Here is a 14,611-nt window from a genome sequence, read left to right as displayed (position 1 = left end):
ACGACAGCTTTAGATTTAGGAAGTATAGTGCTACATAATACTCTGTGTGTTTGAGAAAGCTTTATGTTTCATTTGGATATAGAGCATAAATTATCAAAGGAATGGGATGCATACCAAACAAATACTGTAGCTCCTATCTGGCAACTAAGAGAGAAATTGAAATTCTGGATGTCTGAAATGCAGCATTACCTCTCAGAAGACTCTTGTCTGAAATATAAGTTCAATCCAGTTGACATGTTACAGCAGGTTGGTATTTTAGCTTAACAGTTTCTAATCATTGTCTTTTTAGCATTTTTATTTATTTAAAAGCAATATTTTAAGAATATAACTCAGAGTATTCAGTAAGCTTTGCATTTGTGGTACTGCAAATTTTTCACTAAAATCTGTAAAAGCATAGCAGTGTGAAACTGGAAATCAAGCTTTTTGTTCCAAATAAGAAATTTCATATTCTAGCAATACGAAGTAACAGTAATGTATTTCATGAAATAGATTGAACTTGTGAAGAAGCAACAGGAAGCAATTCTGGAATTTCTTAACCTTGAAAGTCTGACTGTGGAAAGAGAGCTTGAAGCCTATAAAAGAAAAGTAAGCTTTTCCTTGTAAGTTTAGTTAACAGTTTCTGAGAAAAAATATAATGCAGAGTAGTCTGAGTAGCATTTTTCATCACAGGCTTTAGTGCGTTCTTCTGAAGAAAAAACCAAACTTTTCCATGAAGTTCCTTCAGCTCTACTATCTTTGGAGTTCCCCTATCCAGATTTGAAGAACTTAATTATCAAGGAGTACTGTAAGCTTGCAAATGAATACTGGTCTAAGCTTCAAGAGGTTGATCAACAGCTAAAAGTCATATATAGGTAATGATACCTGTTTCTAGATTTCTTTTACTGGGGAAAAAATAAACTATAAAGTATTTTACAATCTACTGATCCTGCAGTTGCCCTTACCATGATAGCTGGTTCTATTTTATTCAGTACAGAAAATAGTTGGCTCACTGCCCAATTCTGTGGGGTTAAAGCCAGTAACTGTTTGCACAGCTGTGAGGATTGAGGCAGTCCTTTCTAAAGAACTCATCTGAAATAATAAGTGAAATGTTTTGTGAATTAAAAACCAACAATCTGATGTGTGTCAAATGTCCTCTTCACACACTTTTATAGGGGTAGAAGTGATTCCTTCTGTGTGATACACTATCAAATTTAAGTCAGAAAAGTACAGCCTTTCTGAGGGAGATCTTAAATGTATTTATTTATAAAGTTGATAAACAGGTCCAATCTCTTCAAGAATGTTGGTTCATTGCAGTAACTGTCATCACAAATAAATATGAAACCGTATGTAGATTCAGAATAGTTTATTATTATGTAGATGGGGGTAGAGGGGAGGAATGTGGCTCAAGAAAAGCTGGTGGAAATGGCAGTGGCATCAACCTGCTAGAGGGGTGTGCAGGTAGGCTGCCTGGGACAAATTACCTGATTTGGGTCTGTGTATGCTAGTATTATTAGATGGGAAGGTATAAAATCATAAATGAATCATCAGCAATTGTCTTGGGTATGGAATTTAAAGCTAAATCTTGATCTTTTTGTTTGCCTTCTGTTCTTGAAATCTTTATTTCTCATATTGCTCATTTTGATTTCTATGATTTTATCCACAACATTAAAATGTTTTCAATACAAAAGGCAAAATTTGCTTTGTTCTTGTAGAATCGCTTACTTTTGAGATACGGGGTTTATAAAACACAATTTTTTTACTTTTTACATTTGTTTTGGAAAATTTGCATGGAAATATTTTGAGTTTGCAAAGATACAGGATTTAATGATTCTATAATTCATCAAGGTAACCTTGATCCAACAGATAATACTGTGAAAAATTGAGTGATGTAGATTTTTGACCTTATGTATCCACTGTACCCTACTGACTAATGCAGCACTTGTGATATCTTTGCAGTTATCTCATTGCTGTCTACCTGAAAATAACAATACAATTGCAATAGATTTTCACTCGTTCTTGTAATTTGAAGTTGCTCAGTAGAACAATATGATTATGTAGTAACATAATCGTAACTTTTTCCCCAAGGATCTGAGGATTATTTCTGTCATTCTTTCTCTGTCATCATATGTGTGAATGTACAGAAAAAAGCACTGGGTTAATACATATATCATTGTTTAACTGTTCAGGCTTTCTGCAACAAAAAAAATGGAAATGTGCATAGAATATCTAAAGAAGAAAAATGAGAATAAGATAATCTGATCTGCTATGTTCTTTGTGTGTTTTTCAGTCCTACTAGAGTACATGCTACAATGTTTATTGCTTTTAGAAACATAAGAAATAGGATTAGAATGTTTGATCGATCCAGATCCACTTATTTTATTGATGCTGAAACACAATTTTTTTTTTCCGGGGGGGCAGGGATGAAATTGTCCCACAAATTGTGGACTTGTAACCAATGTGTTATAGTCAATGATTCTCTAAGCACTGTTACATTTTTGCCACAATTTCCAAGGATGTCTGAATTATTTGAATAACTGAAAGATGAATTGAGTACTACATATTTAGCACTATCTTCACCAACGTCAAATGAAAGGAATATTATGACTAAGTCAAGTAAACCTGGTCCCTCTTTTTGGGTCTATTGACAGGGTGTTCCTGCTGAACAACCAGCAATGACTCAATTGATAGAGAAGTTAACATATTACTTGGTATAGAGAAGTTAACATATCTCTTGGTGGCATTGTTGCAGTCTGTCTGCAGATTCAACCACACAGCAGTGCATCAAGTTCAGGTTGTCCCAACTATTGCAGAGGATATGTGGAGATTATAGGGCAGAGAGGGTAACTTCTCTTCCAAGTTGTTTGTATTTTGCAGGGTGTGTAAAACTGAGGATTAACCCTGGGTAAGTGTTTCAAAGGAAACAGCTGCCTCAGGGCTGTTGAATATAAGATAATCGCCCTGCTTCAGTTCTGAAACAAAATAATGAAGTGTTTTGTAGTAGCAGAATGATATATATATATATACACGTATATAAGAAAAGCAAGTAGTATATTTAAAATTTGGTTGTACATTCAGCCTTGTATAAGTTTGTCAATATCCTGTCACTGAAGCAGCATGACGCTAACTTAAATATTTGTCTAAAATGTGCTGGTGCTTTTCAGATTCTTTTCAGGTGAGGTCTTCCTTTCTGGAATTTTACAAGAGTTTTAAGTAAGGGAATGTCTTGCATTTAATCAGGCAGGATATTTTGTAATTCTGTCCATTTTATGGTTGTGAATATGCTGGAATGGATCATGCTGGGCTGGATTGTGTTGGGCTGGACAATGCTTTTTTTTAGCTGTTTGTCTATGAACAGCTGACAAAGCTTGGCACAGCTGACAAATCAAGACACTGGCAGTCAGTGTTTTCCTACTCACAATAAACTACTTGCAGCTCTAGCTGTAGCTGTTAGCTCCCCAGAGTATCCACCACTCTCAATTTCTCCATCTTGTTCCTAGGTAGTACAGAGATCACAGAATCACAGAACGGCTCGGGTTGGAAGGGACCTTAATGACCACCTGGTTCCAACCCCCTGCCATGGGCAGGGACGCCACCCACTAGATCAGGTTGCCCGGGGCCCCATCCAACCTGGCCTCCAGGTTGAACACCTCCAGGGATGGGGCATCCACAACCTCTCTGGGCAACCTCTTCTAGTGTCTCACCACCCTCTGAGTGAAGAATTTCTTCCTAACATCTAATCTAAATCACTTTGATAGTTGAAAACCATTCCCCCTTGTCCTGTCATTATCTGTCTGAGCGAAGAGGACATCTGTCTCTCCATCTTATTTATAAGTCTACTTGAGGTATTGAAATTGAGATCATTAGCTGGCCATTAGAGCAACATACAAGTCAGAAGGATCCTTGCAGAGATGAGAAAACTGAGGCGGAGACTGGTGCAGGAACTGGTGCGCCTGCCCATGTGCTCTGGAGGCAGAGCAGGTCGCAAGACCAGCCTTCTGAGCACAGAACCTGTGCTGTTCCCTGCTCTCAAGTTTGTGGTGTGATGTTTCCTGATTGAGATGTATCTTACTCTGCCTCACTCTTGTAGATGTAAGACCTATATTTGTTCATGAATTTGAATGTTTGGAAAGAATGATGTGTTATCTTAAGAAAAAGAAATGGTACTCAGTGTCAGTTGCAGTCAGATATTTAAGTCGTGCATGGCAAAGAATAATTAATTTCTTCATTAAAGTTACTCTTCAGAAAACCCATACATCACACAGATCCTAAAATTAATAAATGACCAGATTTCATTAAACTCCTCCCTTTTCTCTACAGGGAGCTTTTCAAAGCACTCATTTCTGAGGATCAGTTGCAAGACATCTTCTGCAGAGGCAGTAAAGGTTGCAAAAATAACACATCTTCCCAGTAGCACTTCTTTATCAAAGCTCAGGAGCCGTTATCTTTGGGGAACTGTGTCCGCTGTTCAAGCCCTACAACCTGAAGGTTACAAGTTATTACTGCAACCATTCCCTGTTTAATGGATTCCTTAATCCCATTTTACTCTCCTGGGCACTATTTCTTCTTAGCGTATGAGAAAACCCTCTGCTCAGACATCTATATTCATTGTCTTTCATGAGAAATTTAAGCAATCACCTACAAAGAAACACTTTCATTACCAGAGAATGTCTGCATTTGCTAATGTGATTCCACATTTTATGTTGTCTCTAGCACTTACTTGGTAGTTGTCAGTCACTGCAAATAAACTTTTTACAGGAGCTAAATATTTTTCTTTCCCCCATTTCAAAGCAGTCTCTATTTCTCCTCATAATGCTGGATTTAATAGCAAACAGCTGTGTCCTACAAATTGTTTGTCAGATATTCCGCATGGTTTATAAGAAGCAAAAAGAAAATGGGTGGAGAGTAAGAATAATATAATTATCTCAGATAAGATTGTTGAGGGAAATATAGCTCCATGCACAATTGTACTAATTCTAACATTAATCAGTCTCAAAGTCCAGTTTATTACTCTAGTATTCTTAGTCCTAAATCTGTAACTGCACAAGTGCTGTGGAGCTTTTCCATCTGAGTGTGCACTACTGGACTGTAAAGCATCCCCACAGAAGAAATATTTGAAGTCCTGGGTAAATGGGGAAGTCAGTGGGCAGCAAGGTGAGGTGTGGCTGGGTGTTACATCGTATGCCACGCTAACCGTGCCAGTTCATTGGGTCTGTGCAGGTGGCATCCTTTTCATTCATTCTAGTCAGGCTGCTGTTGAATTTTTATTTTTATTTTTTTTATTACAAGCCACATTTTGTGAATTACTCTAAAGCTGTCAGCAAATGCAGATTGTGAATGTTTCTCTTTGGAATAGCAAAGATCTAAGTATCAGTGTATTACCTTTGTGCTGTGACGTGGTACTGTTACCTGCAGACACTTTGGTCATCGCGGTTGTTAATTTTCAATGTGTTGCTTTCGTTTTACTCTGATAAACAGATAAGTTACACAAACGCACTACAACAGAGGATCAGCTAAGAGTTAACGCTTCATGTTGTGTCCCCCCCCACCCCCAAAAGAAACAAACAAACCAAAAAGTTAAAGGTGGAATCTCTCTATACACATATTACCATTGCAGAGCTCTGTTTTGTTTTGTTTGTAGCACTAATGGCATTAATAACGTTGCTGGAATTTATTGAAGGAAGTAGGGTGTGATTTTTCGTTATGCAGTTATCTTCGTTGTGTCATCTGTGTAAAGATGAGAGTAACTTTTAACATTTGTTCAAAGAAAAACAATGTAGGGAAAGCACACATGGAGGGCAAGAAACAAGGTGTTCATAGTTATGGAATAAATTTTTTAATGTTCTTCTTAATTTGGTTATATGTTGCCACCATTTTGATCATGGAATAATGATTCTATGCTGAAAATGGTCTAGTAAGCTAAGAAACATTTTGATTTCATGAAATGGGGAATTGAAGGAAGAGAAGGAAGAAGATCTGATCACTAGGTGTCTCCACAAAGGTGGGTGAAGGTCAAATCCTTCTTTTTTCCTACCCGATCATCTCTAAGACCAGAAAGGTAAAAATAAAACTCTTCTGTCTGCTTGAAAAAAGCTACAAAATGAATGCTATTAGGTAGGTGAAAATAAATGGCACTCAGTCCAAATTCATGCCAACTTCATGGCAAAGCAAGCAACAGTGGAAAGTGCTGGGCTGGGATGGGGGAGAATGTGAAAAGTGTCATCAAGAGTTTGAGTTCCCTTGCCTGAGAGTGCATTACGTGGGAAATGGTTTATTGAAATGGGTTATTTTGTCTTCATTCTTGAGGAATGTCTGTAGGTGAAGCATTCCGTATCTTTAAATGAGCAGATCTAGGGATATTCTTCCTCAGTTTCCCAGAGTATTTTACAGTGGTGATTATACGCTGTTTTTATTGCACAGCATTCTTTAAACAAAAATTGTGTTAAACTGTATTAAATAGATTTTTAAAATATTTTTCTCTACTGCTCTCTCTTTAGAGATAATGGTAGATCGTATCATAAAATCTAGTTTAATATTATATACGATTGTTTCACAAAACAGCAACTTGGTCGTCTTTTCTAAATGCCTGGTATTTCTGCCTACATAAGGATAAAGTTGTCCTAACATCTTACTGAATTCAGGGCCGTTACATATCGATATACTGCTGCTGGCTCAGGAAGTCCGAGAGCTGCAAACAGTTGGAGGCTGCAGGAATTTGGTGTGGGGCGTAGATTCATATAATTACCTTCTTTTAATTATACCTGGGCTTGTAGTCACTTTTGAGAAGAGATCACTAGGATAGAGACACCTTTTGGTCTGACTTAGTATTGCTGCTCTGATATTAATGCTGATGACAAAAGCCTGATATTTAATGCCTACATGGCAACGTGTTCAGACTGAGGATAAAATCTAACCTCTAAACTTGTGTTACTGTCCTTGAGTTTTTTTGATGTTTGTTACATCTTGCTACTCTAATTTTCTGAAATGCATGCAGGCATACTAATTATTTCACCTCCTACTTAAAAGAAACAGGAATCTTTTGTCTTGCCATGATTCTGTGGCTGTCATAAGTTTTTTTAACTAATCCCTCATTTAGCTGCATACAGATATTATTTCATTCACTTTAATCTTTTAATTAGCGCTCAGTGGCAGAAACCGATCATCTTCCTTTTTCACACTGTATTTTCCGTGTTGCATGACTATTCGTTAATGTAACTTCATTGAGAAACACAATGTCATTCCCTAATAAAAAATAATAAAAACAAAAAACAAGAAAAGGTCACATTAAAAAGGCAGTCTGCGTTTGCTTGTATCATTAAAGAAAATCTGTATTTCCCAGCTTTGATCCAATATCAGGTTTATAGGGTTGTGTCATAGAGCCCACTGAAGGTTTAGGCTTTTTTTTTTTTTTTTTTCAAACACCTAGAATCAAACTTCTCCTTTTAAAATGTTAAATTACTTTGGAGCTGATTGTGTTGAATTTGAATTTCTGTAGGAACAGTGAATGGAAAGAAGAAGATCAGTGGGTTTTTCAGACTGTTATCAATCAGTATCCAAGTGATCTTCAGAGAAGAAGGACTTTGTACCTTGATCTACTGCAGAGATACCTTCCTCACAAATCTAGGCATGATCTGGTCAGTGTTGTTAGTTCAACTATATACTTTCTTGTATAAAGCATGTAGTGAGCATTTATATTAAAGAATGTTTATCAAAGGTTTTTATTTTGTAACTTCTTAACTATAGATTTTATTCTGTACAGAGAAGATGAGAGATGTTGCTGTCTTAAAAACAAACAAACAAACAACATTCACTTCTTCAAAATAAGCACCGTGGAGATTTTACAGTTCCACAACCCCTTACTGCCAAATTCACAAAACTAGTTTGCGAACATTGCTTTATGCTATACAATTTTATAGTTATGTCTTACTATTCTGCTTCTCTTGTTGTTTTTATCTTTTATAAGGATGTATAGCATTGTCACACTGTGTAGGAATAGTAATTTTAATAGCTCTATGGCACATATATAGCAGGAAGAGTGGAAACTTATCTCCTGCTCTCAGAGAGAGGCTATTTTTACATTCATAATGCATTTCAAATTGATTACTGATTCGTTTTACACTCCACAGTGAATAAGCACATAGCAGCTAATAGAGAAACCCAGTTCAAGGCCAGAACATTTCAGGATGTCATAGGGAAAGTAGGAGTCTTTTCTTATCTCTGCATGTATTTTTAGACCATCTACTTCCTTATGTTTGAGGAGTGCCTAGTGCAAAGGAGTGGCAGTGTAGTGACACTGATGAATAGCATAATTTCACCAAAAGTAAAGTTCTTGTGGATTTCAGAACTTTTGAATGTGAGAACTGGTTTAAAGAATTATATGCTTTGTATAATGTATGCATACTTTTAAACATAGCCATTATTAATGGGCCTCCCTAATTCTTCAGAGGGTCACTTAAAATTTAAAAATCATCATTCTGCATTGAATGTGGTATGTATATCAGCATGACAAATACAGAAATGTTAAAACAGTACTGAGAATCTGTTCTTAAAATGTTTGTTACATTAGCATAACTAAATTTAGAGCCTCCTATTCTTCCTTCTTTCTGAAGAATGGATCAGTGGACTAGGACTGAGTGCTTGATCTGGTAGCAGGTCATCAGAGAGATCTACTTTTTAGAAGAACAAACTCTGCATCCCATTTCTTGCTCAGTAGTTTCTTAGCTTGGTTTAGCTGCTTGCCGGTAAGGCTCACCTGAGTTTCAGAGACCAGTGATGGCAATGTGAACCTCTGATACAGTGGCCTACACACGTGAGCAAAAAAAAAAAATCTCCAGAGGTAGCAGTACCACTTTACCTTCATCGATCTGTGAGCCAAGAGGAAAACCTATGAGCTAGGCACCAGGTGAGTCAGCATGCCCCTGCCAAAGGCCTTGAAGTGAGCACCAAGGATGCTGCCCTTGGGACTCGTGGGCAGAAGGCCATCTTCATCCCTGTAATCTTCATCCTTGTAACTGGTAGTTTTTGGTAGTTTTTTGGGATGTAAGACAGGTCCAAGTTTCTAATGCCTCAGACTATGGAGCCTTACCTGTTACTACTTCTGTCAGTGTTGTGAAGCTTGAGTGTCCTCTGGAATCTCAATGAATAAGGCCAAAGGAGGTGTATTTAAGATTAAAAACTGTATATTGGTAGTGGCAGTATGCTGCTTGTCAAGCCAAAAATCAATTTCCAAATTTCCTGTTAAGAAAGAAAAAGTGAATCTAATTCTCCTCTGTACTACACTTGTACAACTGCTTTAAGTGGTGGTCTGTTTTTCTGTAGGAGATCATAACTTTCTATGAAAAGCATCACGCTAAAAGTGTTCAGCATCTCTGAAGATGTATTGAAAGGATCTAACTTGCATTGTGTGTACTCTATGGCAAGAATGTGTTTCATTTATTCTTATTCCAGAAGTATAGTTCAGGAAAGAACAGTGGTTTGTCAGGATACTGAAATACCATGTGATAGGGGCAGACACCAGGGAAATACTGGAATGCTGTCATGGCCTACTGACACTGGGAGACTGCAGTATACCTAATACCTGGCAGAATACTTTCAGGCCCTAATTGTGGATTCCATAGGGATGTTGGTGATGTAATAATTATACGAATGATATTCAAGGTTTGCAAAATACAGTATTAATACATGGTGTTAAGCCTTTCTGAAATGCTTTACTTTTTTAGGTTGTTCATGAGAGAGCTTGGGATCATTACAATTTCCTTAGAAATCAACACAGAGTTTTGATGTTAAATTGGATTCAAGCTAGGAAAGCCTTTTTATTGAAGGCGGTGATGGCTGTTACTGAAGCCTCTGCTGCTCAGGAAGAAGAAGTAGCGTCTGCTAATAACAAACAGAAGCAACAGGAGATTTGTGCTGATCTGAAAGCCAAGGTAGGTTCAGTTATAAATCTAACACAAGCACATCTGTTTTGTACTGCCAAATTCAAAATGAATGCAAGCAAAAACTGTTTTAAAAGTTACAGTATGGTTTTGAAGATTCTCCATTTCATTACTCATAGGGATCCTTGTTAGTGTCATATTCCTACCAACTCTTGAACTTAGTTTGTATTTTTTTATTAAGAATTTGATTACCTAGTATGTTTTAGGCCTTACTCTTAGTTTCATGCTGTGGCTATAATCTCTGCATGAACTGTGATCACATTTATTGGTGGATTTTGAGCACCATCTAAGAGTTTGAACTGGTATTTCTGTATTGGAAGAACAAAATCTGTTCCGCTGTTTAGAATGAGAGACTGTAAACAAGCCACCACGAGTAGAGGTCTGGTGTCAGACTCTGCTTTCATTTTTAACTCTAGCAAATCACAAAATATTTGTGTGTTTTGGTTTCATCCTTAGCAAAGTGGGCTTAATACCTGTACTGTGTGAGGTTTGTCATAATTGGGTTTAACACTAGAATCTTCATAAGTGGCAGTGAAACACGTTCCATTCAGCATCACTATCACCAGTCTATTAGATAAAGGGTAGTCTGTTTTCAGAGAAATAATGAGTATCTGTCTTCATTTCTGTTTACTTTTCAGGCATGGAAAGTATTCTTAAAAATTGATCCCATATTGTGTTTGCCCTTGTTATAGAAGTTTCACAGTATCCTGAAAGGAGATTTGCTGTGTGAAGAGGTGAACAAGATTTGAAACAAACAAACCCTGTTTTTTTCTAAGGGTATTTTTCTAAATAAGATCGGAGGAGCTTGGACACAAGAGGAGAGCATTATGTTGATGCCTAAGGCATTTATAAGGGGAATCATATTTCTCGGCATGAAAGGCATTTGTTTGAACTGTTCCCTGATTTTCCACTTGCACAGAAATTATCATATGAAAGCATATATGATGTATTATTTTCACTTGATCAATATTATCTTTGAACCCCTACTTTTCCATGAAGTACTAAAGACCTGAAAATCACAGTAAACCTGAACTGTGATTAATCAGGATTTTTGATTTTGAGTTTAGTTTTTCACTGTAATAATAATACGAAGGACTGCCCTCCCCTCTTCCTGGAGTCTTCTGACATAGGAAGGTTTGAATTCAAACAGTTTAGGGTTAGAAGCTCTCTGGGCTTGACTGAGTGGGGGGTACCTGACTTTATAGCCAGCCTGGTGCCAAGTGGTGTGAGGAATGCTTTTCTAGAGTTCTGTCTTGACCCCAGGCCTCCCTTTCTGGAATTGCTGTTTCTCTTACCTGCGCTAGAGGAGGTGGAAGGGACACTTATTCCAGAATTGTGAATTTTATCAGCCAGTCACTGCCCACACGCCCCCCCCCACCCCCCAATGAAAGTACCAAGGAAGTGTTATGTTATCTCCATGTAGCTTAAGATTCTCACTGTTGCATTCATTGCCTCAGTCTTTAGATTGTGACCTCTTGTTTCCAGTAACCTGGAGCTGTTTGAAACTTACACCTATTAGGCCTACACATCTCAAGGGATGCTTTCAAAGGTGACTTTAAAAAAAAAAAAAAAAAAGTTGAAAGCCTGATCAGAATCAATTCATCTGCTTCTCAGAAGAGAGGAGTAAAAAAGTACAGTTTTGCTGTTAAAGAAAGATATCATTGTGACCCTTTTTTGATCAGCTCTGCAGCTGAAGATGGAAGCTGAAACTGGGCATGCTGTTTTTCAAGAAGATTATTCTGAATATATCCATGTTTTTTGTTTTGGCAGCTATATATGCATTTGAAAACTTATACTTTGCCCAGTTATAGTTCCTTTTTCAGACTTTTCTTTCCACACTTCTGAAGTGTGCAACTACAGAAGTCATACTGTTGAAAGTGGTTGTGGGCAACTATCAGCTAAAAAGTAACTCTTGGTCTAGGGAGTTAAATGTGCACCAATTAAAAACCCATCGTGTTGAGGGTCCGTAAGACAAGATTAAAAAAAAGTGAATCTCTCTCTGCAAAGGAAGGAATGTAGAGCTGGAAAGCAGGGGATAGGAGTGTTATCCCACTTTTTTGCCATTAATTGTCTTAGCATTTTGCATTTCTGTAAGTTTAATGTAAGGAAATCTTACTGAAACCACTTTCTCGGAGGAACAATGTAGTTGTTATAATGATTTAGCTGTAGAGTTAACTTGGTATGCTTGTGAAGAGTTTGTATCCTGAACGTGAGAGATGTAGATCTTGTTCATTACACCAGCAGGTTTCAGAGAAAGCCCTAGTATGCATAAGCCTTTTTTCAGCAGCTGTAAAACAAAGCTATGGCACGTACACTGTAAGATCTACATGTCTAAACAATTCTAGAAATACAAAGGATTGCTAAATCCATTTTGCATACACTGTACAAAAATACACGAAAATCAAAATGGCTTGTTTAAGCAGCTGTTGATGATAGAATGTGAGAAGACTAGGCTCTGAATAGACACCTTTCCCTTTGCTTCCAGTCAGTACTCCATGGAGAACTGTGGGAGAACTACACCTTAAACGAGTGATGGTGAATGGCCCATGTTATGTTTGGTGCACTTTGTAGTGCGTGGATTTATCCAGGTTCAGCATTCTGTACCCTATGCTGTGTTTTAGTGAAATTCCTCTTCCTAAACAAGGTAAAGAGAAGTGCATTGTTCTTTGTCAAAAGGCAGTTAAGTAATAAAGTGGGAGTGATCTTCTAAGAGGGTTAGTAGTGTGCTGCCTCACAGTTGGTTTTTAATGGCTTGAAGTACTTGCTGTTCCGCATTTATAAATTCAGTTGATGTTTGCATGCATTCAGAATATTATTTTTGAGTTGAATTTATGAAAATATTTGTAATCCAGTTATTTTCACCTTCATATAAAACAGTTTAAAAAGGACAGTCAAAGGAAGACCTACAAAAGTAGATGAAACGGGAGTTGAATCTCCCGAGTATGATGCATAGGGTGCTTTTTCTTCCTTCGTATAAAACAATGTATCCCTTTTCCTTTAAATCTTTTGTGTTCCAGGATTAATCCCCACTCCAGTGCTAAAATCTCTTGCAACAGATTGTTAATTTTTGGAGAGCAATTTTTGCTCTCCTTATCCTGACAGAAACTAAGATAAATTAATTTCAAAAGAAGGATAGTTCGATGGAATTAATGGAAATGTTACAAGTTATGCAAAGCATGTTGCAGATTGACTTTCTTCTTCTCCCTTCCTGTATAATGAGAACAGTGATTTTTTTTTTAATAGTCAAATATAGTCAAATCACTGATTTGAATGAGTTGACTATTACAGGAGATCAACATTAAGGTACTGCAACTGGCTGCTCATGGCTTGGACTGGCGTACACTTCGATGGGTTAAAAACTGGCTGGACAGCCAGGCCCAAAGTCTTGGTTAATAGAGTTAAATCCAGTTGGAGGCCAGTCACTAGTGGAGTCCCCCAGGGCTCAGTACTGCAACACAGTTGCACGTGTTTCTGTCTGTTCTTCTGAGAATACCATCACAATTCCGTTTAAACAACCCATTGTGCCCCAAAACTTCAATCAGAGGAGCATATGGTGCCTCAGCTGAGACATATCTGTCTCAGTCACCTGGCTGCTCGGTTTATCAAAGCTTGTAAGATCATAAATATGTTTGAGACTTACACTTATCTGTCAGGTTTAGTTGAAATTGTCCAATGATCCCCAAATTATTTGGGAATGGATAGTAAGACAAGCAGACAGCTCACCCTAACCTTATATTCTTTGGAGAATAATCTTCCTTCTTCAGCTAGGAAAGTACCACCTCAGGCAAGTAAAATAATATGCAGTAGTACTTTCCAGAAGTAGTAAAATATCAAAGACACTGTTCATAGCACTGCATAAAGAAATAGAAGTGAGCTTAATTTGCTATCCTTACATATGCAGTACAAAGTAATTGTAAATAGAAGTGCGGTTTAAGGTTATGTATGAGTGAATATTTAAGCCTACAAAATATTTAAACTTGCTAATAATATGTTGACACTCCTGTTGTCAAGAACTGTAAGATTTCTAAATAATACTGACTGACAGGAGAGAGGAAATACCAGGACAAGCTGTGAAGAGTAAACCGTTGACGTATTGTCACGGTATCTTTGCTCAAGACATACTTTCAGCTTCAGGGAATCGTAGAATCATAGGACGGCTCAGGCTGAAAGGGACCTCATAGATCACCCAGTTCCAACCCCCTGCCATAGGCAAGGATGCCACCCACTAGGTCAGGTTGCTCAGGGCCTTTTCCAACCTGGCCTTGAACACCTCCAGGGATGGGGCATCCCCAGCTTCTCTGGGCAACCTGTTCCAGTGCCTCACCACCCTCTGAGTGAAGAATTTCCTCCTAACCTCTAATCTAAATCTCCCCTTTTTTTGTTTAAAACCATTCCCCCTCATCCTGTCATCTGACTGAGGAACTGAAACTGGTTCTCTGCAGCATCACAAGGTTTATAGGTACCAATCCCAGCCTTAGTGACTAAATTTCCTAACTGAAAATAGTGTCTTTTTACTAGTCTTTCTTTGACAGAGGATTATTTTCAAATGATTTTCTTCTGTTTCCCTTTTTCTGATGTAAGCATTTTGTAGCTGAAAAAAATGTCTATGGTTCTATTAATGATGAAAAGTTACTTTTATCCACTTTCTGATTTTCAAATTACATTTTTTTCTAGTGATGGATGTGGACTTTTGTGGGACA

At 37.5% G+C, this 14,611-nt stretch overlaps 1 protein-coding gene across 14 annotated transcripts in view; it reads left to right on the top strand.

Moving 5' to 3' along the window:
- The window catches only part of CCDC148 (coiled-coil domain containing 148), a 68,317-nt gene that overhangs the window by 22,704 nt on the left and 31,002 nt on the right, over positions 1-14,611 (top strand). For 13 of the 14 annotated variants that reach the window (XM_066999094.1, XM_066999085.1, XM_066999084.1 and 10 more), the window contains 5 exons: positions 83-246; positions 490-585; positions 670-851; positions 7,472-7,610; positions 9,696-9,902. In XM_066999094.1, coding sequence (XP_066855195.1) covers positions 83-246; positions 490-585; positions 670-851; positions 7,472-7,610; positions 9,696-9,902 — 788 coding nt within the window. The remainder of the gene's footprint in view (positions 1-82; positions 247-489; positions 586-669; positions 852-7,471; positions 7,611-9,695; positions 9,903-14,611) is intronic. The other variant, XM_066999093.1, reaches the window with a different exon arrangement.

The sequence above is a fragment of the Anser cygnoides genome, chromosome 6 (genome assembly GCF_040182565.1).
Source record: "Anser cygnoides isolate HZ-2024a breed goose chromosome 6, Taihu_goose_T2T_genome, whole genome shotgun sequence".
Classification (NCBI taxonomy): domain Eukaryota; kingdom Metazoa; phylum Chordata; class Aves; order Anseriformes; family Anatidae; genus Anser; species Anser cygnoides.
Note: the sequence above shows the minus strand (reverse complement) of the source record. Positions and strands in the feature narration are given on the sequence as shown.